General features: G+C 37.7%; 1 protein-coding gene across 3 annotated transcripts; it reads right to left on the reverse strand.

The window, feature by feature from the left end:
• Positions 1-1,591: 1,591 nt before the first annotated feature.
• pacsin2 (protein kinase C and casein kinase substrate in neurons 2) lies at positions 1,592-25,443 on the reverse strand. 3 transcript variants are annotated; one of them, XM_046873045.1, is made up of 11 exons: positions 25,294-25,442; positions 12,632-12,704; positions 12,387-12,543; positions 11,772-12,007; positions 10,925-11,077; positions 10,145-10,320; positions 9,343-9,463; positions 6,860-6,978; positions 4,829-4,963; positions 3,611-3,795; positions 1,592-3,418 (listed from the first exon to the last, which is right to left on the reverse strand). In XM_046873045.1, exons 2-11 carry the CDS (start codon positions 12,683-12,685, stop codon positions 3,306-3,308), a joined length of 1,449 nt encoding a protein of 482 aa, XP_046729001.1. In that variant the 5' UTR covers positions 12,686-12,704; positions 25,294-25,442; the 3' UTR covers positions 1,592-3,305. The 3 variants fall into 3 exon arrangements, with proteins under 3 accessions (XP_046729001.1, XP_046729002.1, XP_046729003.1); XM_046873046.1 differs by lacking the exon at positions 25,294-25,442 and adding an exon at positions 13,000-13,048; XM_046873047.1 differs by lacking the exon at positions 4,829-4,963 and having other exon boundaries at positions 25,294-25,443.
• Positions 25,444-27,187: the final 1,744 nt, after the last annotated feature.

The following is a 27,187-nucleotide window of genomic DNA, read 5'->3' on the forward strand; positions in this document are numbered from 1 at the left end:
CTCATTCTCTCATCAGCTGTTCAAAATACTCCCTCCACCTTCTCAACACATTTTCCTCACTAGTCAACACATTTTCATCGTTTATTGCTCTAACTTGCAGCACATCCTTCCCAGCTCAGTCCCTCTGCCTGGCCAATCGGTACAAATCCTTTTCTCCCTCCTTAGTGTCCAACTTCACATACAGCTCCTCATTCCACCACCACATCTCTTTGTCTTCCTTTCTATTTACAGATGTCACAAGTACCTTTCTAGCTGCCTTCCTTATCACTTCTGCAGTAGATGCCCAATCATCCTGCACCTCTTCACAACCACCGAGCTCCTGTCTGACCTCTTCCCTGAACCTCACACTACAGTCTTCCTCTTTCAGTTTCCACCATCTTATTCTTCTTTCAGTCCTCACTCTCCTCCTCTTCTTCTTCACCTTCAAAACCATCATACAGACCACCATCCGATGCTGTCTAGCTACTGTCCCCTGTCAACACCTTACAGTCTCCAATCTCTATCCATCACCTCCTCATCACCTCTGTTCCCTTCACCTACATGCCCATTAAAGTCTGCCCCAATCACCCACCTTTCATTCCTAGGTACACCTTCTACCACTCCATCTAACTCACTCCAGAATTTTTCCTTCTCCTCCATCTCACAGCCCAATTGTGAAGCATAGGCACTGATGACATTTATCATCACCCCTTCAACTTCAACCCCTCAACCCTAACTTCTACTCTCCTCCACTTCTCCTTTCCTTGCCGTCTCTGTAGACGTATTCCTCCTCTCCTTCTCCTCCTTCAGCCAGCAGTAGCCCAATTTCCACCAGTACCCTGCTGGCTAACAATACCTGTGGTGGTCATTGGTAACCCCGGCCTCGACCGATCCGGTATGAAATTCTGATTAGTATCCACATACAGTATTTGATTTAGCACGTTTTACGCTGGATGCCCTTCCTAACGTAACCCTCCCCGTTTATCCGGGTTTGGACCGGCACTAGAGTGCACTGGCTTGTGCAACCATAATGGCTGGGTTGTTTAAATCCAACCTGTATAGGCCTTATATTTATTAGATATTTGAGTGCCTCTAAATTCACGATTTTCAATGTTGGTTAATTTTCTGTAATTATCCTTCATTTAGCACAGGGTCTTCTGTCCCATGACAAGATTTAGAAAAGTGTCTGGCAATATGATTTTCTGCAAGGTGGCATTTATTTGTCATTGTTGGAAGGATTTTCAGGGTCAGGGATAAAGCTGTAGTTAAATTTCAGTTTTTGTGGTTTCCCAGTGAAGGAAAATAAAAGTCTAGTCTAGTGATGAAACAACTCTCCATGGTTCAAGACAACTTGCATTATAACAGCTTTTAACTTGTTTTGGTGAACTTTACACATTAAATATGACTAGAAGTGAGGAAAAAGTATATTACTCATAAATTAAACTTTGTAACTGTTGTCAAAATAAACACCTGCTACCAGTATTCTTTAGGTTACATATAATTTTAGCATAACAGTATACAGCTTTGATATTCTCAGTCCTACATTTAGATTCTCTGCACTTTTACTGTAAGGAAAAAAAATCCTTAAAAATTAATCAAATCAGTGAAACAGTTTTAGTTGAAACCATTTATTTGCCATCTGCCAAGGTGACACATTTAACAGTGTACTGTATAAACACAGCTGCAATTTTACATGCCAAACCCCTAAAGATCTTACACCACTTCTCAATAATTGCAACAAACCGCTGATACAATAAAAATTAATGAACTCTTATGAGATGGTGTTAATGGGGCACAGCCATTACTGGGCAGATGGTGATGAGAATACCAATTCCAAACTCAAAACACACTAAAAAGAAAATAACTATATTGATAACAGTGTGTCTAAATAACCATCTGCAAGCATGGAATTAAATTCATATAATACAGGTAACAAAATAAATTCATAACATTCAAATTCTATAAATGCTTAATATACATTCTGATTCTGAATCACAGCATTTATCCAGGAGCTGAAGCACTTATGGCATTTCATAAATTAGTCTGAAAAAAAGTCTAAATTTTAAACATATATTGTCTATCCCAAGATCAAGATCAAATTTAAAAATGCTTATCTTGTTCATTGTATTGTACATGCACAAATACTTTAACCCTGCTGCATTGTTTCCTTGAATATCTCTCCCTCTCAATGTAAAATATTTAATGTGAGTGAACATCATGTGTCTGTAACAAGTTTGAACTAAAGAATAACAAATTTTCTTCTGTGTACTGTCCAGTGCAGGTTGAAAATAAAGCTGACAAATTCAAGTGAGAGAACTTCCCCAAGAACAAAATAAAACTATTTGATACTGAACTATGGAGCAAAATAAGAAATAAACTGTTTTAATGGGAGAAGTGAAAAGATCCCAACTTTAACATCAATGAAAGTGAACAGCAAAAGATTCACCTGTGACAATGGCCACTTTAGCTCTTCCCTGAAAAACTAATCCACCATAAAACCTGGCTTTTTTTATTTTAGCTTAGCTCAACGTCAAGACTAACTATTCCAAAAATAAAAAAAAAATCCATCCATCCATTTTGTAAAAGTAGTAAAATCTGATTGGATAATAAAACATCTAGACTTCCTCTGTGGCATCACTGCAGAAAACTATAGAAAAATTACTATACTCTGAAAATGTCCAACATACAGTAAATGGCAACAATGTCGCTATATATTTTGCATGTCTTGGCGATTAGGCAGTTAAGCAAAATATAGCTTTTATAAATGTATGGAAACATACCAATGTTCGGAGGACAAAAAGTTTATTATTAACGGAGCAGGTTTTCCTGCCCTTAAACAAAATAAAAGCAACAGAGAAAAGCAGGAACCTGTGAAATGTGCCTCAAGATGCCTTTGTGTTGCCTTTAGAATCAGAATTTGGACCAGACTTGTTATGTGTAAACTACAGTCAGTGACTACTTACAGTTTTCAGCATAGATCGAATGTTAAATGATATGTGTTTTATATAAGTAATTAAAATACAGCATGTTTAGCTGCCCTTTTGTGAAGATCTGTTTTTGTTTTTTTGTTTTTTTTTACAGCCTATTTGTAAAGCATTTATGATAAGATCGTGGCATGGTATCTGCTCCTAAATCTCCAAAAAAAAAGGAGGAATTGATCAAATTGGAGTGGAAAGACATTTTGGATTATTGCAGCGGTTGGTCCAGCCTCCACCACAAGGGGGCAATAACGAGCAGCTTCTCATCCTCAGTAATAACCACTCCCCTTCTTTCTTCTCCTCTCGGGTGTAGCTTTATTCCTCTCCACTCGTTTTATTTTTTTCTGGTCACTGAATGTCCTCCACATAATTAGCTGGGTAGAGTCCAACGTGGCCGTCTTTCAGACGTCCTTTGCACCACCCCTGCTCGTCCTCCTCTCCGATTTTAATAAATTCATCACCTTTCAGACATAGAAAATGATGAGAATTGAGACAAAACAGATGTGTACATTATAAGGATTTAAAGTAAGAGGATTTATTTACAAATACCAATGTATAATTGCATGAATGAGCAAATGAGTAAATATTATATAATGTTGGTGGATTCTTTCACATCACTGAAATTCCCTTTTGCAGCCATTACGCTTCTTTACCTGCTTTGAAACTTAGCTCGTCCTGCTCCTGGCCCTCGTAGTCATAGAGCGCTCGGACAGGAACAGAAACTTTGGGAGAACCTGGCTCCTTCTCAAAGGGATTTCCGTTTTCATTAGTGTCTGCTGCAAAGGGGTTCCCTGTCTCCTCGTCTGAGCAATCCTGTGTCTTCTCCACATTGCTGGTACTGTGGGAAAACAGAACATCACTGAACCATAAACAAATGACAGCTGTCAGAACAGGACGTGCCGACTGGTAGCTTTGAACACTCAGACGTTGAACATAACAGGCAAAAGAAACAGGAAGGCAGGAGGATACAGAGACAAGGGACAAAGTATAACAACCCCGAGTGAAAGAAACTAACGAACACACAAAAACCCCAAGCAAAAGCCCAAGCACATGCCACAGTATCACCACTCAGAAGCTCAGGCTCTTCCTCCATGAACAGCATACCTGTTTATCATTGTGACATTTACAACTTTGTTTACACCAGAATCCATCTAACATGCTGGTTCAAAACCACAAGGCAAATATCAGGCACTCAAGACCCATCTGCATTCAGTTAAATGACCACAGAGGGGAAAAAGACAGAACACATGCGACAAATCGGACAAAAGTAAGAGCAGCGTTACAGTCAGATCATTTTGCATATTTGCTACAACTTGATTAAAACTATGAATTCACTTTAGGTGTAAGGAATGTCTTATATCTTATACAAAGCAGGTTTTCATTTCACATGCATGTCTAATGTAATTTTTACAATGATTCTTAAAAAACAAAAGCTAAACAATTGCCAATATATTTAATTTCACCAATTAAACATGTATTTTTAGGATGCAGAAATAAATCCACATTATTTACTTTGCTTTAGTGCAGCAGTACTTAGTTGAAATATTTTAAAGCAATTTATTTAACAGCCCTAACCTAAAATCGATTATTTTTCCATGTGAAATCTCTGGTACTGATCAAAATAGGTCTGACTGAACAGTTGTATGGCTCCCACTTAGGTCAAACTGTGGACCAAAAACACAGGACACAGTGTGCACGTGTGTAAAACACCACATGATCTACACTGTGTAACCATGCAGAGAAAAAGAACAGAGGAAAAGAATAGCAAAAAGATTGCAAACAAGACGGGCATGAGACAACAACGCAGCGAGGGAATGTAGATATGCAGCGAACGAGAGCAGAACAGTAGCAGGTGCTTTCTGTTCACCAACATTTTGGCAACAACTTCCTCTTTTTTCACACTGGCTGGGCTTCTGTTGGGCTGCTCTGCTGGCATTTCCTCTTCGTCTTCCTCATCGTCAAATGGGTTTAAGCCCACCGGTTCTGTGCTACTCGGCACAGTCAAGCTAATAATGTGAAGAGAAACAGGATTGTGACACATGCATACAACCTTGTGAGTCTGTTTGGACACTATGGCACCAGCTTCTACAGCAGTGCATTAAAAAGACATCAGAACAAAGATTAACAACTTCACAACAACAGAACAGTGTTTACAACAAGGCAACCAGCTCTTTTCTTTTTTACTGAGGAACTATAATATATTTGCTGTGCTGAGTGTTGCACTGTGCCTCATTAATATTTCAAGCAGTGGCCTGCCTCTACCCGTATCATTTCTGGTGTCACAAAATGACAGCACTAAAGCTTTGCCCTAAGACACATTATAACCAGTGTGATCAGACAACGGTTGATTGTGTGACAGACCCACTTTAAATAAAGGAAAATTGGTCAATGGACAAATAAATGCGGTATTTATTTCCCCACATTTCTCATTTTCTCGCTTTCAAATACACAGGTTTTATTGTTAGTCTTGCATCAAATCATCTTATCAGGTATGTCGAAATACAAAGAAATTATTACTTAATTACTTAAGCATACACAACAAATGCATGAACGTAACTACAGACAGAATGAAAAGCTACTGCCACATAGATGAGAAGTATAAATTTGAATAAATTCAATCTTTTGCTCAGAATTGATATATATCTAATCTTTGCACAATGTATTGTATATTACTACACTGCACCTAATCACCCTCATCCCTGTATATATGGACCTCATGCCTTATTTATCTACTGTTATAGTAGATGCTAACTGCATTAGCATCTTGAACAATGACAATAAATTTGAATCTAATCTAATGTGTAATATATATATATATATATATATATATATATTTTTTTTAAGGTGGGGAGGTAAAAACCTTGTGTGTGTGTGTGTGTGTGTGTGTGTGTGTATATAAACATTTTTTAAGGTGGGAAGGTAAAATTGTTTTTAAAGATAAGCTCCTATTTGTGGACGAGGCCCAATTCTAAACTGTGCCTACCAGGTTAAATAAAGGTTAAGCAGTTCTGGCATACTTCACATTCTTAAAGGGAACTCCCACTGCATATACACACTGTTACAGAGGAGCTACTTTTAAATTGCCCTAGGAAATAGCCCACAGAGGCGTTATTGTCATAAGCAAGCATTTTTACACGCATTTCCATCTGTTTAACCAGTTGGCAGGGCTGATTATCTAATCTGTGCTGGAATAGGATGCTAAATTTCCTGTTTCATTTTGAATAAATGAGTATATGCTTCCAAGGAAACACTGCAAATATCTCACACACATCCTGTGTGGCCACTCTTTTAAAAGCTAACTCATACACTGCAAAGATGTGAAAAGTATATTAAAAGAGGACTAAGAAAAAATTAAATAAACACTCATTCATTAAAAAGAAATAGGTAGGTATTTTTAAATGAAGCCTGAAATATGTATATGAACAAGATGTGCTTTTGGATATCTAGTTTTTAAGAAGCAAGGATTTGTAATAAAGAATCAACAACAAACATAAACAAGAGTGGTGACTTTTCCACCTGCTGGTGAAGGGAAAACACTATGCCATTAAAATAAAAGCTAAGTAAACAAGATATGTTTTGTAAAATGCATATAGAACAGCTTTGGTATGCCTGAACATAAACCTTTATTGTTTGAGTAAAACAGCTTGTGTTCAACACCGTCATTATGCTTCCAATGCACTCCAGATTTTGACATTTGAAAAATGCTAGATTTTCCTTTAAGGCCTGATTCCACAACTGTGTAGCTCCACACAGATGATCGTTATTTTGGCATCCTAAATTCTGAATTAAACATTACCCTCTGTGTAAACAGTGATATTTACTAACTCTTATAGCTCCAAGTATAAATGAAGAAACTACAACAAAGGGACTCTTTAATTGAGGGAGAGGAATATACCGGTTACCTGTTACTGGTCTTGGCTGCTCGTTCTCCCATTTGACTGATGCCTGTAAGCATTACTTCATCGCTTGGCTTCTTTTTTTCTCTCCGACTCAGCGTTCGGTTTAAGTCTACAGACCACTCCTAGTAACACACACACACACACACACACACACACACACACACTCAATAATAAAACATAAAACTAAATAAGCACACATACACTGTACACACTGTGATGAAGCAGCTTAGTAAAGATTGCAATACAGCCCAGATGTGAACAGAATATCAGCCGAATGCAAAAGACACATTCCCCAGCTGCTGCGAGTCCAAAAAAATTAATGAAATCTTCACCTAGCAAAAGATAACTGAATATGAGAAATACAGTCTGAGGTAGGCCAGCATAATTCTGCACCAATCACAAATCTGTGTATGTGTAACACAAACATTTTTATTTATTTTTTTACCAAATGAAATTACAAAATGATTTTGCTAGATAAACCTGCTTGGTAAGACGAAACATTTGACATGTTCTTATTGATTTTATTGACACCAAATGACACTTTTAGAGGACAATATCACCCATAAAAAAGTCTCTGGTAAGGAAGCGGTTAAGTAAATAATTGGATATGGTGCAAATCCCACCTACTAAGCTACAATTGGCTCTTCAATGGCTTACAAAGTAGACTTCAGAGAGCAGCTGACAAAACACCCATTCAAAGAAAAAACCTGGGGTTAAAAAGCATCAAACTTGTCCTTATTCAAAGAGCACATGTGCAGAATAATTACTGTTTCCCACTGATTTGTTTATCAGTTTGACTTTGCTGTTGATTTCTACATTAAACCCTATCTTGTGTTTAGGCTTCTGTCAGGCCATACAGTATTTGTGATACACAGTTTTGGGTGTTAATTTAAAGCAAAGAAGCTATGTAATGTATTTTTTTTTCCCAACTGCAAAAAACAGCTGTCAGCAACTGGAGACAGAATTAGCACATTCATAATTGTGCTGTAACCTAGGTTGCCAGGTTGACTAAAAATGTGATTAAGTTGGTTATAAAAGAAATGGCTAAAAACTGATTTTACAGCAATACAAAATAAATATGGGAGGCTGTACATCACACCTATTATTGGTTGCACATTAGGACTTAAAATTTCTGTTGTCAAATTAGAACAGATAAAAAAAATTCCACACAAGCATACACACAGACAAACATTATAAAATGTAAACTTCAATAAAAGATAGTAAAAAAAATACGTTTCCAACAGCAGCATTAAAGGCGGCAACGTAAAACCCTACAATGGACCTTTCTCTTATGGAAATGTGACTGTGCTTAATCCACCTTCTGGATTAAATAGGGAGGAGTGCGGTAGTCAGGACAATACCAGACTTCTTGGGAAATAACACCATTTAGCAGCAGGTTACATGCTGATCTGCAGTCTATAACAGAAGTTGTTTCTTGATTGAAGGCTGAGCCACATGCTGTGTTCTGAAGCTGGAATGTGAGGCTGTAATTATTGCACTATTTCCTATTAAAATTGAACCAAAATTACTTTAGACTGAGACGACCATTCACAATGTCTCTGACACACCAATTTAAACATCATGAACGAAAACTAAAAACTTGATAAACTGACTGTGTGTAAAGAGATTTTGGTAAATTTGAAGAAAAAGTGCCATAATTCACACTGTTCATTCAACAGTTTAAGTAATTTGCCCATTTTATATTTGATAACTGGTTATAGTAATATTACAAAATACATGTTTCTTACTTGGTTGATTTTATGGCTTAATATTTTATCATTGTTGCTACTGCAATGCACAGACTGCATGTGGTGTGTGCAAAATAAGCACAAGCTGAAAATGTATGGTCACTGGTCACAGCAAATATGTTGGTGCTCTGTGTCTTCCATGCCACTTAAATGTCAGTTTATTATATAGAGACCCATTTCTGATATGAACTATTTATATTTAGCTGTCCCCCCCCCTCATATTTGCAGGTCACCGGTGTATAAAAGACTGAAAGAAAGAAAAAACAAGAGGGAAAAAAAAATATTCATTATGCACTTAATGAAAACAGATGCAAATTCTAGGGAGATCCTGGCAGACTGGTTCTCTCTCTACCTACAGCTCAACTGATACCAGAAGCTAAAATTTCTCTGAATAAAAAAGGTCTTCTTTTACAGATTGTTTAAAAAGGCAAGAGTTTCCTCAAAGTAACTGCCTTCGGAGATTCGAGACTTTCTATTTGTCTTAAATATACAAGTCTGACCAGTTTTCTGCATTCTATTGCTTTTGCTAATGACTTAGAGTGATTGTGTGCAAGTGTGTGTAAGATAACAGTAGTGCCAATTGTCGAACTGGAAATGAGCAATGTGGTGTGCATGAGTATATACTACCTCCAAAGTCACTGGAGACATAATTTAAAGAGTCTGACCAGTTTTCTGCATTCTATTGCTTTTGCTATAGTGACTTATAGTGAGTGTGTGTGTGTAAGAGTGTGTGTGTACCTCAAACTGAGGCCAGTTCATAGGCATCCCCGGACCATGATTAGCACGGAACCATTTCAGATCTTCCTCAGTGTCCGCTGCCTGGATCGTGTCCTCCAGTGTCCGATACACATCCTGGAACCTAAGTGATGAAAGACACAGTCAGGACATCACACAGTGCAACAGGTACTCTGATAAATAAATACTTAAAATCAATAAATAAAAACAAATACAGAACTTGTGTCATTTGGTGGTTAGAAAAGTAGTCTAAGACCTAAGCCCTATTTTACCACAGTAGGGCAGAATTCTTAAATCTGATTGGTCAGAAGTTTTATATACAGCATGGCTGTGACAGTAGTTTCTGACTATAAAATGAATAAAGAGTTAATAATAATGTGCTGATTTTCATATATTATTGTTTCAAAGTGGTGTGGTGATGGTTCGATTGTTTTAGGTTTAAGTGTTTCAACATTTATTTTAGGTTTATGGAAGAACATTGGCTTTAAGCACTTTGCAACAATCATGTTACAATTTCTTGGGAAAATTACAAGCTGTGTGTTTTTTTTTATTGAGATTGAGATAGCGTGTTTGAAATTAACAAAATATAAATAACAAAACATTTTATTTCTCTGCTTGACAGAAGAATTAACAGTAGTAACCTGTGGGTCTGGATTATAATTTTTTTAGCTCTGATCTGCCCTTTAGTGAATATATTTGTTAATGCAGCACTAAATGAACATATGTGAAATATGTACCCAAGCAGTATCTGTGTATGCAAATAAACACACTGCCATGCATAAAGTGTACAGTGCATCTCTCTTACTTATGATTGGAAGCTAAGTCAAGGTGCTGTTTGACCTCCAGCAGGACCTCTTTGAAAAATTGCAGTCTGTTGTCCTCAAACTGCTGCCACTGTTCAAACACCTGCTCCATGTTCTCCATGTACTGAGGTGTAACCTTATCCAAGTCATCCAGGGCCTTCTCATAGCGCTCCTTAGTCTGATGTGTCCAACATAGACAAACATTCAAACCTGTACATTACATAATGTCTTCTGTTCCAATTTCACACACAAGCAAAGTGAACAACTGGAATATGTTTTATATTATTGACAAAATGTTCTACTGGACAGAGTTTATTATTAAGAATTTGTGTCATTATTTTATATCCTCTGGATTAAGGCTAATACATAGCATTGAGAATCTACCTGCAAAACCAGCAAAAACATTTCAGATAACATTATGCTATTATCTCTTCTGTAAACTCTTTGCTGGAGAAAGGGAGTAAGTCCCACCTTACAAATGCACAGTGTAGTGCAATCAGCTTTATAATGGCACACAAAGTGAATATTACTAGGGAAAATCAAATATTAAATATTTAAACTAATAATGTTTTGAATGTTTAGAAAAAAAATTGCCAGTCCTTTTTTTTTTTTTAAATTGTTTTGCTAATTACATTTTAAAAAATTAAGACAGTCACATAAATTACACAAATTACTATCCACCTGACTGTCTTTTATATGTATTTGCAAACATGCCTGCATAAATAAACATATATACTCACACACTCACACACACACACACACACACACACACACACAGAGACCTTTTGGACATCCTGCTGGCACTTCTCTACTTTGTCTTGCAGCTTTTTCTGGGCCTCTGGATTGTTGCTCTCCATCTTGCTGCTGTTCTCCCTGCTTGTGGCCAACTTCTCTTCCTTGCAGGCTGTGTGGTAGGCCTTCTTCATTGTGTCCACCTGAAGAAACAGGGAGCGTGTGCTCATTAAATCAATAACACCATAACACCTGTGCTTTTGCACTGACACACTGGTTCGTATCAAAATGTAAAAGTGAGTTGTACAATAGTGTCTTCTGGAATGGCCAGGAATTCAGCAAGTCACTATCTGTAAATCAGTACATTAAAACTCACTGATATAACAAATAACTAGAGTGTCACACAAACTTGAACACACAGCTGAAGTTAATAAAGAATTAAACAAACAGTCCAGTATTTTACCAGCTCAAACAACCACTCTCTTAGACACTGCAGTGGACAGTGTGTCCATCATTAAACTACAGATTTACAGCTTTGCACTCAGTTAATAGTATATTTTAGCTGAGCCCACAGTTCACCTATATAAGCACATTTAAAAAAAAATGGACCTGAACACTTTTGTAGTGGAAAAGCACTAAATGTCTCTAGTTTATGTAGAAGCACCCTGTTAATAAAATAAAAATAAAAATTTACATTTGGTGTAAATCAAAACATGACCTGTTAATACGGTTGTTTCGCTAACCATGCATTCTGTCACAGAAGTAGGGACTGTGTCCAATAACACAGGAACATGAGTGAGTATCTTTATTAAAGAGTCAAGACATATCTAGAAATCTGTTACAAATTAATCTCCATTTAGGGAAAAATAATATTTTGTTTGTGGTGTCAGGCTGTACCTCTTTAAGTTTCTTGGCCCAAGGTTTTTGAGCTTTGCGATAGCCATCCTCTGCCTCTTTGGTTTCCTTGAACCCTCCGATCATCTGCTTGTGATAGGCATCTTTCTGCCAGTTTTTCACTTTTTCAAAGTCCTCAGCCATGAGCACACCCTTTATCTCCATGTGGAGATCACTGACCTTCTCCGCTTCTGTCATCAGGGCACACCAGGCCCGCTCCACTGTCCCATACTGAGGTCCTGCAATAAAACAGCACATCGTACAAAATCAGCCCAACATGATTATTTAGCTTTAAGTATGAGCGACACACTCTCAGCCTCAAAGGCACTAATCAACAACACAAGGACTCAGAGAAAAAAAACGGTTTAGTGCCAAAATGTATTTTCCCCCCAATCACAATGAAGTAAACAAATCAATTCAGGATGTTCTATAACTCAACCAATCTGCAGAGCGAAAAACAATGCTACCAATGCAGAGGTCACCTTACAGAGAAAAATAACACTGCAGTACGTAATCTTGTTAATAAAAAACCCTGATAACTGAGGGAGTGTCTATAACAGGAATGGCTTTTTGCCTGGAATGTTTCAGCTATTCATTACAGCCCAGTAAGGTCCTCACCTTTGTCTATTAGTTGTCTCCAACGCTTGGCCCATTCAGTCAATTGCTGTGCGTATGCCTTTTCGATGCGAGCTCGCTCATGAATACAGTTCATTATGTCATTACACAGACGATTCCCGTCGTCCACCCGCTTTACAGCCCGTTTGTAATTCCCAACCTGGGTTGCAGAGAAAGAAATAAAGATAACAGTCGTGCCAATTGTCGAACTGGAAATAAGCAATATGGTGCGCATGAGTATATATTACCTCCCAAAAACTGTCACTGGAGACATCATTCATAGAGTCAGTGTAGTCAGACATGGCTGCGTTTTTGGATTATCTGAAAAAGGAAACAAAACATATTTTGTTCACGTATATTTGCATCTCGTCATCATGTCCCTCTGACGTTTGCATCAAAAAGGTTTCAAGGAACGTTGCATGCAAATTGTTAGGAAGTTTTCCTATCCGGCTCGAAGGACCAAATGTTAGGAAGCTTTCCTATCTAGCTTCTCACTATCTAGTATGCGCTGATCAGGGGATTGTACTCGCCCCAGCACATCAGTAAAAACAGAATACAGGATTCAGAACACTACTTTACTGGGTATAGAATTGATTGTATATGAGGTGATTCTTACTGTCTTCTGCTAGCTCCTGTTTAGTGCGTTACGTGATGCAGAATGCATGCAGTGGCTCTGTGTTCTGGCCTTTTATACTGTTGGTGGAGGACGGTGTACTGTGATGTCATGGGTAGCTTGTCATTGCTTGGTAAACTGTATATCTGCCTCTAGTGGTGAAGCATGGAAATACAACTAGGAATCCTTTCTTACACAAATCATTCAGGGATTTTTCAATGTGAAAACTTTAAATATAAAGTATGATAACTTACTTTGCAATAGAGTGATCATATAGTGTACTGCTAGGGTAAATTTATTTAAGAAAACATTACTACATTACTACAGGAAATGAAAAAAAAAAAAAACCCTGACACAAACAATATGCTTAAATACCAATGCAGAAACCATGCAGTAACTCTGCACTGAGATGGTTATAACTTTCTCCACCTGTGCCGTCCTTGAAATCTCAGACAATGTGTCATTGAGAGTTCTAGGCTGTTTAGCATTTGTAGGGTAGTATTTCAAAGTAGCTAAGTGGTGTGCTGCCAAAAGGCAGTGTACAATAGCACGAGGCATGAGGAAATCTGCTCCTAACATTATTCTTGCAAGAGCAACTGTGACACACTCATACGAACATGAAGAGATATCTGTCACTGGCTTAATGCGAGACATTTTTCCAGAGGAAGTGATGAAAAATCCTGCTATTCTTACAGCACCGCTGCCCGTTCGACACTGATTTACACAACATTAGTCATACACACACACACACACACACACACACTTTCCTGCACACCCGCTGATGGACCTTATCAGAGCAGCAGCAGGGAAATTCATACTTTCCATGATTATATTTCTAAAGCAGTATTATATGAAGCCAGGTATAAGAGGAAAGATTTATTTCATTACCTTATTTATGCAAGTCAGTCATATGGGGTCAGTGTGTTTATGGGCACAGCAACAATCGACAAAGCATGACCCTGAGTCATTGTACAGTTTTCACATATACACAGACACACAGATTCGATTCAAACAAAAAGATTTGTGCACATATTTTGAAAAATGAACTCTTGGCTCCTGAATATTTTAGTATAGATGCAAACAGTATAAACATGCTTGGTCAGCTACATTTAGATGATGGAAATAAGCAGAAAAGAGGCAGACCAAAAAGGGGAAAGGATGTGTTCTAGATTAAAAAAATAAAAAAAATCAGCGGTGTGCAAGTTTTTGAGAAAAAAAAAGAATAAAGATTTGTGTGAGAGAGTAAATATTTCTTGGAAGCCACTAAGTCAGAAAGCAGATGCACTAACTCAGCTGTAGGCATATTCACACATACACACATGTAATTCAGAGCCCACCTATGAAAATCTTTTCCATTGCTTGGACAAGCACTGCAACGGAACACCACTGACAGAGACTCCTCTGTGACACTCATCCACATCCATTCAAGCATCATTTCCTCTCTGCCTCAGACAATCTCACCCATCCAAAGCAGTGTCAGCTCCCAGCAGGGCTTTCCCCTGCTAAGCGTATTCACACTCATTAATCTTTTAGTTCATTTTGTGTGGCTTGTTTTCACAGTGCAAGAACCAAAAAGAAGATGAAGGAATTAAGAGAAGTAATTCTGAGGTAATTCACAAGTAAGGCAATATAGTCTGAAAGGATATCGACATTATCCATCTATCCATCCATCCATCCATCCATCCATCCCTCCATCCATCCTCTTTTATAATTGGTTATTCTTTAAATACAATAATGAAAAAAGATAAACATAGCTTTTGGCAAATTCATATACATCACTGAAATTTACCAACAACGCATAATAATAAAGTAAAAAAGATTATTATCATATGTGATTCTTTCCCAAACTGCTATCCAAAGTTGGAGGCACACCATTGTATAGGATGTCTTTAATTGACTAGGAGACCCCAAACCTCTTCCAGCAGGACACTGCCCCTGTGCACAAAGCCAGCTCCATAAAGATCTTAAATAGCTTGCGATAGATCTCTGATTCTGAACACCTCTGGGATTCATTTAAATGCTGACTGCACCTCCTCACACTACATCAGTACCTGACTTTATCAAGGCCCTTGTGGCTGAATGAGAACAAATTACCACAACAACAATCCAAAATACAGTGAAACATCTTCCCAGGAATATAGAGGGTAACTACTGCTAACAGCAAATCTTTTGGTCTTATGGTAAAATATGTGGCCTGCAACCCACAAAAATACAGGAGATTCTATTCACTTCCTGCACCTACAGTAAATAAAGGTTAAATCTCTTTCAGATTGCATGGTTCGGAACCCAGACCACCCCTTTTTGTGGAACAGCACCCTCAGGCAATCATATATAACATTTACTTAGTCGTTCATAAAACATTTACTCTTAAGTTGCTTTCATACCTTCCACATTGAACAAACGTCCAAAAGGAAGGGTGGGAACCCGGAATATTTACAAAAGAATTAATGAATTTTAAGGTAAACCAATGTTAATCAGGTGTTCACACTGAAAGCAACCAATTTTGGAGAATACACCGCTACTATTAAATGTCTCAAAAACCTTACATATTGTTACAGTGCTACAGCCCAGTCTTTTGGCTCAGTTTGTACCCTGCAACTTAGCAGAGCTGCCCACAATGGTAACAAAAACAATCCAACAAGCGAAGAGAATGTTTTTTAAACCTAAATACTTCAGTATATGGAGTGTGGGAGGTATAGCATACTCCCTGTCAATCACAGTGACACCAGCAAACTGTGGATCTCTGCAAGCTTATGTTTATGGCAGACAGCAGTTTTGTCCAGGTGATTTTTGCTGCCCTGTGACAAACCAACAAATTAAAAAGTTGGCCTTGACTGGATTTATGATTTATGTGTCTCTGAGGAAGCACATGCCAGCTGCGGCATATTAAGAGAGAAAAACATTATCAGCTAACCTATAAAAATATATCCAGCATGAAAATTATGTCAAATTTCTCGAAGGGTTTATAAAGCTGCAAGGCATTTGTTCAGATTTCTCTACAATGCTCACTGGTTGAGTTGACTGCCAATAACTTATGTCTGAAAGAGCGCCCTGATCTACGATTGCACACACTCATTCATTCGGGTCTGCTTAGTCTACTTGGCAGATATATGCATTCATTGTGCTTGAGCAATCATTTTAAAAAAGCTTGAGTAAAGAGGGAAGTTCAACTCATTATTAATGATTCTTGCAAAGTTCTGGCCTTACCTGGCTACATGTGTTTGCATTAGCATCAACAGTTACTGCTTTGCCATGTGGTATCTATTTGACTGTAGGCTGGGGTGTTTGGTTTGGATTACAGTAAACCTCACATGGTTTCTTTACACATAGTTATACTCTGTTTCTATTTCTGGCTTCACCAGTTTGACACATCTGTAAAGCAAGTAATTTACTGCACAATTAAACTGAATAGCCATTACAACAAATTAAATATAATGGTGATATATGTCAAGATAAAATAGCTAAGCCTGGTGAACATGCATGTGTCCATCAATTATATTTCACTGCTGTTTTATCCAGTTATTGCCAACTCTTTTTGTACCCAGAATATTCTCTCTCTATCACATGCCACAAATAGCATTAGAGGTGCTCGTATATTTATCACAGTCAGGAGTTTCCCTTAAAGCAAAAACAGTAATAAAGCCATTCGAAAGACTGATGATTATAAGTTTGTCTGCTTTAGCTGATTCATCACCTTTCTTAGTAATATTATCTTGAATCAGCAGCTTCTTGAAGTTCCCTCCTACTAAACACAAACACACTTTTACATCCTTGGCAACAGTGACGCTTAGTTACAAAAACACTGTTGAAGATCCTCAAAACACTAACAGAGCAGCTACATTCTACACAGGACTGTACTAACCCTAGCCCTTGATCAAAACTTCCACACTGGCTTATGGTTTTAAGTAGGGCTTCTGCTTACTGATTATTTTAGTAATTGAGTATTCTACGATTATTCCATTGATTAATCAGAAGTCCTTTTTCTTTATTAAAGAGCAATACTTAATAAAGAAACTACGGCAGATCTCTTAATCAAGAAGTAATTGGTTTTTCTTTTTAGAAAAATTGACATTTATTGCCGAAATTGCATAAACTAATATTTGTAAAAACTAAACCCATTTGGCACATTTAATAGCCATATTACCATATTTTCCGGACTATAAGCCGCTACTTTTTTCCCACCCGTTGAACCCCGTGGCTTAAACAATGAAGCGGCTAATTTATGGATTTTTCCTGGGTTTTTCCTGGTTTTTCACAGCATCAGGAGAAAAGATTTTTAAACGTACGACGATGCCAAAAGAAAAACTGTTTTTGGAAATTGTTGTGAAAGGAAGGAGGACAGTGAACAATGACTTTCTTGGTAGACTACTGTTTAGATACAAGCCATGTAACAGACACTGTCTACAGCTCTAGTTTTAATATTATTAACATGTTATTTAATATTTTACTGTGAGTCATTTAGACCAGGTATTCCTATGTTACTTACATACATTTTATTTTAATTAAATCTTCCAAAATATACAAAGCCCAACCAAGCATGGAGAAGAATGTGTCTAATTTAAACAAGTTTAGGACATTTGGTGTATTATGTTTTTTTTTCGTTGATTTAAATATGCAAATATCTGTAACCCAATGCTTTTCACAGGGCCAAAGTTCTGTCTTTTTGTTTAGATTAGCACTTCCTATTTAGAACCTGATCAAAGTCATCTCACTCAGACGGATTTGGACCAGAGCTAGTTACTATGTTTGGGCCCAGGGTTTGAACACTGTGTTACCACTTGTAAAATGTAACTGCATCAGAAAGAACTTCACTAAAAACATGTCATGGTCTATAATTAGACAGGTTCTAAAGTACTTTCATTCCAAAAATGAGTGCGGCCAATTGACAAATATGAAACCTGATACACTGATCAGAATAACCAACATTGCAATACACAATGGTGTAAAAAAGTGTTTTCCCTCTTCCTGATTTCTTATATTTTAATGTTTCAGATCTTCAAACTAAATTAAATTAGTAAAAGATAACACAAGTTAAAACAATATGCAGTTTTTAGATTAATGTTTTTATAATTGAGGGAAAACAAAATCCAAAACTACATGAACCTGTGTGAAAAAGTTTTTGCCCCCTAAACCTAATAAGTGGTTAGGGCACCCTTAGCAGCAACAACTGCAATCAAGTGTTTGCGATAACTTGCACTGAGTCTGTTACAGCGCTGTGGAGGAATTTTGGTCCACTTATATATGCAGATTTGTTGTAATTTAACCACATTGGAAGGTTTTCGAGCATAAACCGCCCTTTTAAGGTCATGCCACAGCATCTCAATAGGATTCAGGTCAGGACTTTGACTAGGCCACTTCAAAGTCTTCATTTTGTTTTTCTTCAGCCATTCAGAGGTGGACTTGCTGGTGTGTTTTAGATCATTGTCCTGCTGCAGAAGTTCGCTTTAGATTGAGGTCACGAACAGATGGCCGGACATTCTCCTTCAGGATTTTTTGGTAAACAGCACAATTCATGGTTCCATTTATCAAAGAAGTCTTCCAGGTCCTGAAGCAGCAAAACAGCCCCAGACCATCACACTACCACCACCATATTTTACTGTTGGTATGATGTTCTTTTTCTGAAATGCGGTGTTACTTTTACGTGAGACGTAATGGGACACACCTTCCAAAAAGTAAACTTTTGTCTTATCAGTCCACAGAGTATTTTCCTAAAAGTCTTGGGGATCATCAAGATGTTTTCTGGCAAAACTCAGACGAGCCTTTATATTCTTTTTGCTCAGCAGCGATTTTCGTCTTGGAACTCTGCCATGTAGACCATTTTTGCCCAGTCTCTTTCTTATGGTGGAGTCATAACTGACCTTAACTGAGGCAAGTGAGGCCTGCAGTTCTTTGGATGTTGTTGTGGGGGCTTTTGTGACCTCTTAGATGAGTCGTCGCTGTGCTCTTGGGGTAATTCTGGTCAGCTGGTCACTCCTGGGAAGGTTCTTCCCTGTTCCATGTTTTTGCCATTTGTGACTAATGGTTCTTGCTGTGGTTCGCTGGAGTCCCAAAGCTTTAGAACTGGCTTTATAACCTTTTCCAGACTGTTAGATCTCAATTACTTTCTTTCTCATTTGTTTCGGAATTTCTTTGAATCTCTGCATGATGTTTAGCTTTTGAGGATCTACTTCACTTTGTCAGGCAGGTCCTATTTAAAAGATTTCTTGATTGTGAACAGGTGTGGCAGTAATCAGGCCTGGGTGTAGCTAGAGAAATAGAACTCAGGTGTGATAAACCACAGTTTTAAAAGGGGGGCATACACTTTTTCACACAGGGCCATGTAGTTTTGGATTTTGATTTCCTTAAATAATAAAAACCTTCATTTAAAAACTGCATGTTGTGTTCACTTGTGTTATCTTTTACTAATATTAAAATATAACACAATATAATGTTAATAAACACTTTTTCACACCAGTGAATAATAAGTTAGATAGTTAATATAGACTGAGGAAAACAACAGTGTAAATGATTACTTGGAATAGTGTGTTTTCTTTCTTTCTTTCTTTTTTTTTTTTTTTTTTTTTTTGAGTATTTCAAACCAGGTCAAACCATTTGGCGGGCATAACGGAAAATGAAGGTGAAACAGTATTGCAACACTACAAGAATACAAATATATATTCTAAAGATTTACATTTTTTAAATGAAAGTTTTGGGGTTCTTCCCCAAACTTTTACCACAAAGTTGGATGCACACAACTGTACTGGATGTCTGTGGCAGCAGACAGCATTACATTTTCCCAGCACTTAATCTCAGAGACCTTAACCAGATTGTTTAACAAGGTTTTGTAAGGTGAGGGGATCTCTGAGGAATGGAGAAGGAGTGTGCTGGTACTGCTTTTTAAGAATAAGGGAGGTGTGCAAAAATGCAGTAACTTCAGGGGAATTCAGTTGATCAGCTACACAATGAAGTTATGGGAAAGAGGAGTGGAAGCCAGGCTGAGAGAAGAAGTGACTGTGACTGATCTGTGAGCAACAGTATGGTTTCATGGTAAGGAAGAGCACCACAGATGCATTATTTGCTATGAGAATGTTGATGGAGAAGTATAGAGAAGGTCAGAAGGAGTTGCATTGTGTGTTTGTGGTTTTAGAGAAAGTGTATGACAGGGTGCCGAGAGAGGAGTTGTGGTATTGTATGCAGAAGTCAGGTGTGGCAGAGAAGTACGTGGTGGTGGTGCAGGACATGTATGAGGACAGTGTAACAGCAGTGAAGTGTGCAGTAGGAACGACAGACTGGTTCAAGGTGGAAGTTGGATTGCATCAAGGATCAGCTCTGAGCCCTTTCCTGTTTGCAGTGCTGATGGACAGGTTGACAGACGAGGTCAGACAGGAGTCTCCATAGACTATGATTTTTGCAGATTATATTGTGGTTTGTGGTGAAAGTAACGAGAGGGTTGAGAAGAGCCTGAGGAGGGTGGAGGTACGTGCTGGAGAGAAGAGGAATGAAAGTCGGAGTAAGACAGAGTACGTGTGTGTGAATGAGAGGGAGGGCAGTGGAGTGGTGCGGTTGCAGGGACAAGAGGTGGTGAAGGTGGAGGAGTTTAGGTACCTGGGTCAACGGTGCAAAGTAATAGAGTGTGAGAGAAGTGAAGAAAAGAGTGCAGGCAGGGTGGAGTGGGTGGAGAAGAGTGGCAGGAGTAATTTGTGATAGAAGAGTATCTGCAAGAGTGAAAGGGAAAGTTTATAGGACTGTGGTGAGACCTGCGATGCTAACTGGTTTAGAGACAGTGGCATTGAGTAAAAGACAGGAGTTGGAGCTGGAGGTAGCAGAGCTGAAGATGTTGAGATTTTCGAGTGACAAGGATGAACAGGATTAGAAATGAGTTTATTAGGACGTTTTGGAGATGAGGTGAGGGAGGAGAGATTGAGATGGTTTGGACATGTGGAGGAGGGACATGGGCTATATTGGTAGGAGAATGCTGAGGATGGAGCCGCCAAGAAGGATGAAAAGAGGAAAGCCAAGGAGGAGGTTTATGGATGTGGTAAAGAAAGACATGCAGATATCAGTAAGAACGTTACTAACACCCTTGTAGCTTATTAAACATAAATCTGCCACAAAGATCAATGTTTTCTGAGATGTTTTTCTGATCACCACAATTGTTCAAAGTGTTCATTCAAATTACTGCAGCCTTTCGGTCAGTTGAAAACAGTCTGGCCATTCTCCAATGATCTCTCTCATCAACACATCAACAAGCCATTTCCATAAACAGAACTGCTGCTCACTGGATGTTCATTGCACCATTCTGAATAAAATCTAAAAACCGATGTGCACAAAAAGTCCCAGGAGATATAAACATATCTCTCTGGCACGACTGGCACCAACAATAATGCCTCAGTCATAATGAGTAAGATCACATATTCCAAAAATCTCCTGTCCTGTATCTGCAAGTTTTTGCACTGCAATGCTGCCACATGAATTGGTTATTTAGTGTACAGGGATTTCAAATAAACGGAAATACAGATATGATGTTGTGAAATACATCATCCTGCTGTGAAAAAAAAGAGGAACAAAAAATATCAAATCTAACAAATGTGTATGACTTGTTTAAGCATGTAAATCATGGAATGAATTTGAAAAAAAAAAATAGTGACAATGAATGCCACACAAATGAGACAGAAAACCGTCTGGAAGCTGTCATATTGAAAAACACCCATATAGAAAACTCTGACACAATTACAACAGTATACACACAGCAACAATTCGCAGTCTTTTAACGAGTGGAATGAGGAAAAAACTCAAAAATGCCCAGCACTCAATAAGCCTTATTATAATTTCCCATTATGCGGCAGGATTCTTAAGAAATAACGACACGGAAAGCAATCACAGGCCCCTACATGGAGTACTCAATCACGTGAGCATTGTGAATAAGACCTGTGTGTGAAAACACTGATAAGCTGTGAAGTCACAGACACGCATGATTAATGTAAGTTCCCTGTGTGCTACACCTCAAACCTGTGCAGATTACACACACACTACGATTACATTAATCAGACCAACTACACTTTCAAGGATCTGGTTTATGTTTTAGAGTGTCTGGGGAGAAATCACGGTGCCTTATCACAAAGTAATGCATAGTTGGCTGAGCTTCCCAGAAACCATGTTGGGGCTGAGAATCAAGTGCTTGGTGTTCTTAGATCACAGGCCTTTTCTACCTATTTCTATTGGAGGAAAGCGTTATTTTCATATTATCGCCATCACACTTGCTGAAAATATATTTTAGAAAATGTGACCACAAATGTCTGCGTATGAGAATAAGCAAAAGATAAGGGAAAAAGGAGAAAATGTGTTTTTAAAGTCAGACTTTTACAAAAATATTTAGATAGATAGATCGCGAGATAGATCGAGACAAATTTCTTATAATTCATTTACATAATACAGAATGTAATTGTATATAAAAATCCTTCATCATTTGGACATCATATCTCCCCATCTCCATCCTACTCCACCAACTAAAGTAATTCAATTAACCAAAAACTTCAAACATGACATTGCACTACACTTAGACCTTGTTTTTAAATAGTGAATAAAAAACCACACTAAACATATTTTCACCAAAATGGCTAACTATTGTAGCTTCTGGTCATACTTTATATTCGTTTGAAAAACTCACTGGTGCATGAAGACAATCCGAGAGAGTTAAAGTGCATTTCCAAACAGAAAAAGCACCAAGCACTTCACAAGTGTTATCATTGATCACAAAAGGCTAAACTACTGGCTTATGGCCATTAGAAATCATTTTTATAAATGGTTCGGATCATTAATTTCTATTTTATTCCACCACAAATACATTTGCCTACAAGTAAAGAGCTTGAGTAAACGAGTAAACTCGGAATAACTGTGGTAATCAAATTATGGTGCGAGGCAACTGAAAGCAGGGAAACAAATAACGAATAACGTCAATAAGAAGAGCTAAACAAAATCTACGACAATTATTCACAGCCGCCCAGATATTTCACATTTTTAAAACTTCAACCCTCCAAAATATATTTGATCCAGGATTGTATTGTGCAAGAACCTCTTCAGAAAAATCTTTCCCAATATTAATCTGCATGATCCCTTACACAGGGAATATAATGTGTCAAAGCTGTTATCTTAAGTTTATATAATTTCTAATTTTACTTTTATCTTCTTGAATTTTGTTATTGACTTTTTCAAGAATTACACAACAGGGAGCTCCCATGAGGAAACCTCACAAGTTTTTTTTTTTTTTTACCTTATTGGGAAATTTCTCTTTTGTTCCTGTGGGAATGAAAGTCGGCCAAAGTTCACTGACCCTACATGACCTCTTATTAATTCCCGAGACCAATTCCGAGTGAGTGTCCTTCGTGCAGCTGTACTGTCAGCTATGTGTAGAAGACATTTGTGGGAATATTATCAGACATTTCTGTAAAACTACACAGCCTGTGCTGCGAATATTCCCCTGTGTTTCAGTCAGCACCCCCAGCTGCTGCAGCTGCCACAGTCCACAACCAAAGAAAATCTCTGTACAGTGGCTTCGTTTCATAAGACACAAAATAATCTTATAAACTTCAAAGGTAACTGTTCTGCCATTTTACTCAAGTTTCCAAAAAACACACACGATGGTAGCTGTGCGATTGATAGTGGATGATGGAACGATGGTAATTGAGTGAAAGATAATAAAAGAGAACGATGGTAGTTGTGTGATTAGATAGAAAATTGAACGACAGTAGCTGTGTAATTGGATTGATGAATTGTTGAATGTGTGACTGCTGATGGAACGATGGCAGTGGTGTGATTGATAATGAGTGATGGAATGAGGGTGGCTGGGTGTTTGATGATACATGAAGAGGTAACTGTAAGCCAATGAGGACACATCTACCCTTCTCTCACCTACTCAGCATTCCAGTACCGATGGAAATAAGAGGACGTCATAATGAAGGGAAACACTATAAATAACAAAGAGGGGAAAAGTTGCAGATCACCACAGCTGTGGGCTTTTCCAGCTTACTTCCTGATTCCCCGTAAACTCTTAGCCTGATGCTTTTATGCTCAACAAAAGCAGGAACCACTGGGGCACAAGGGTGCTTTCACTTCTTCTTAAAACATATTGCTGTTCGTGGGCTGTAGAGCCTTTTTTTTTTTTTTTTTTTTTTTTAATTGTAATCACCGTATAATTACCAACCTATAAATTGTTTGCTTCGAATGTTTCTAGTCAAGGTTACACTTTTATCGCAGTTAAGATTAACACAAGTTAACAAACACAGGCTTAGATTGTACTGCCATTTTTAGTACTGACAGCTGTTTCCCATCCTTCAAGGTTATGTATTACAAGGGAGACTAAATTGCTTTAAAAGACAAACTTCTCATTAATACAGACTCTGTATATCATAAAAAATAATGTAAGCTCCTCTCAGAGAGATCAATACAGGATAGTAAATGAAAAACCTAACCTAAGGGGTACACTCTGGATAAATACACTGTCAAGGAAGTATTGACAGCAGACATAGGGCTCGTCTAAAACGCCTCCAACTCCCTTAAGAAGGTCACTACATCAGGTATAAAAAAAGACCTCCTACACCTGAATAGTGCACTACATGTCCAGCAGGGGCTGATTTGGTATAACCCCATTGAAAACGTTCACATTGCCCTGCCCCGCCTTTCTAAGCCTGGTTTGGTCAGCTCTCGCAATACAAAACAAAAATATATATTATCAAGCAGTAAAACGCAATAAATAAAAAAATGTAATAAGATTAGTAAGTCGGGATGTTACACGTTATGAAGTGGTGCCATGAAACAAGCATGGTTTCTATACTGAACATATATATACGTTGGGTTAAAATGTTAGACCTGGTATAAGTATTTCGACATTTTTTTCCATCCAAACACTCATTAAAACAGCTCCAACACCTTCATTTCTAGCTGAACATGGGACTAGAGGGCTGGATCTCCAACAAGCCCAGACCCTGTTTCACTGAGGTGAGCAACACTGACATGTACTGCCATGTTCGACCATTTTACAAGTTTCTATTCTCTCCTTTATCCTTCTCGGAGATGTTAAAAAGCCGACATAACATTTCTATCGACTTTAAACAGCTAGCCTGGTTTGTTAGACAGACGTTATCGGGTTTTTTTTTTTTAAAACATTGAATCACCGTTTAACGCAGCTAAACTGGCTAGCGACTAACCGTAGCTTTCTATTCACAACTTCCAACAGACTTACACACTCAAAAATATAATCTTAATGACAAAAACCGCCCCAGGCTCATTCTAAACGTGGTGTCAGGTATCTTTTTTTTTTACCTTGGTACAACCTGAAGGATGAAAATGTGTCGAAATACGGTGGTTTGTTAGATCTGTTCGTCAGCTCTGCTCCTGTTCCTCATAACCACTCCATGGCCGAATGCCTGCAGAGGCAGCAGGACTCGGATCTCGTGACTCGTCAACGAATCGACTCAATTTTAGGAGAGTCAATTCATGACCATAAACGACAAGGCTTTTGCCAAGCGATCCAAAATCACATTTCTATTTAAATAAAATGATTATCTTATAAATTATCCATTCATATGGTTTATGGTGCTTAAAGAAATTAATCTTAATCGAGATGTTTAAGTGAATCATAATGCTCAGTCCCAGCAGGAGCCTCCTCTGGCAGGCAGGGCTGCCAGATTTAAACCTATTCATCCATCATGATTATTATTTAATACAAAAATTACAAATTAGCTCTGCTTTATTTTATTTATTTATTTTATTGTTTTGGTGCTTAAATAAAGAGGACTCCTGAAGGAGTAGTTAAAAATGAATAAAGTGAATTGTAATGCTCGATCCCAACAGAATCATCTTTTGGCAAGAAGGGTTGCCAGATTTATTTACATTTACCAATCATCATTATTACATACCCTAAAGCAGGGGTAACCAAGCTTTTTGAAACTCAGCTACTTCTTGGGTACCGATTAATGTGAAGGGCTACCAGTTTGATACACACTTCTGAAATACAAATTTACCTTTAATTATATGTTATTATTAATAATGAATGATATTTATCTATGTGAAGACACTGATCATGTTAATGACTTCTCACAATAATTATCATCAATGATTTAACAAGGTAGGAAACAGATAGATGCTGCTCACTGGTAGGTGGCGCTATGGTGAGCTATTTTTAGAAAAGGCCAGCAGGCGACTCGTGGTCCTTGCAGGCGACCTGGTGCCCGTGGGCACTATGTTGGTGACCCCTGCTCTAAAGATTATACATTGTAAAAAGAAGTACAGTATATGCAGAATTAACTATACATATCGAAGCAAACTTTGGTTTCCATTGTCATTTGTTTGTCGAACAGGAGAAACCTTGGATGACTCAGGAGAACAGAAGAAGGCCCTGGAACATTTACTTTTGTACCTACAGTACAGACCAAAAGTTTATATATATTATATATACAGTACAGACCAAAAGTTTATATATATATATATATATATATATATATATATATATATATATATATATATATATACAGTACAGACCAAAAGTTTATATATATATATATAGTACAGACCAAAAGTTTGGACACACCTGCTCATTCAAAGAGTTTTCTTTATTTTCATGACTATGAAAATTGTAGAGTCACACTGAAGGCATCAAAACTATGAATTAACACATGTGGAATTATATACATAACAAAAAAGTGAACTGAAAATATGTCATATTGTAGGTTCTTCAAAGTAGGCATCAAGAGAATGCCAAAAGTGTGCAAAGCAGTAATCTAAGCAAAAGGTGGCTACTTTGAAGAACCTACAATATGACATTTTCAGTTGTTTCACACTTTTTTATGTATATAATTCCACGTGTTAATTCATAGTTTTGATGACACTACAATTTTCATAGTCATGAAAATAAAGAAAACTCTTTGAATGAGAAGGTGTGTCCAAACTTTTGGTCTGTACTGTATGTTGAATAGGCCAGAGGTGGAAAAAGTAAAACTTAAGTAAAAGTACAGATACTCATGTTTTTAAAGACTCTGGTAAAAGTTAAAGTACTGACTATACTTTTTATTTTTTACTCAATTTAAAGTAAAGAAGTTTTGGCTCTGACATGTACTTAAGTACAAATTAGCCATTACTACTACCTGTTTTAGTGTCATGCTGGTAACTGGACCTCACATCATACAAGTATATTAATTAGGACTGTCAATAGTGTTGC

Source organism: Silurus meridionalis, chromosome 18 (assembly GCF_014805685.1).
Source record: "Silurus meridionalis isolate SWU-2019-XX chromosome 18, ASM1480568v1, whole genome shotgun sequence".
Lineage (NCBI taxonomy): Eukaryota > Metazoa > Chordata > Actinopteri > Siluriformes > Siluridae > Silurus > Silurus meridionalis.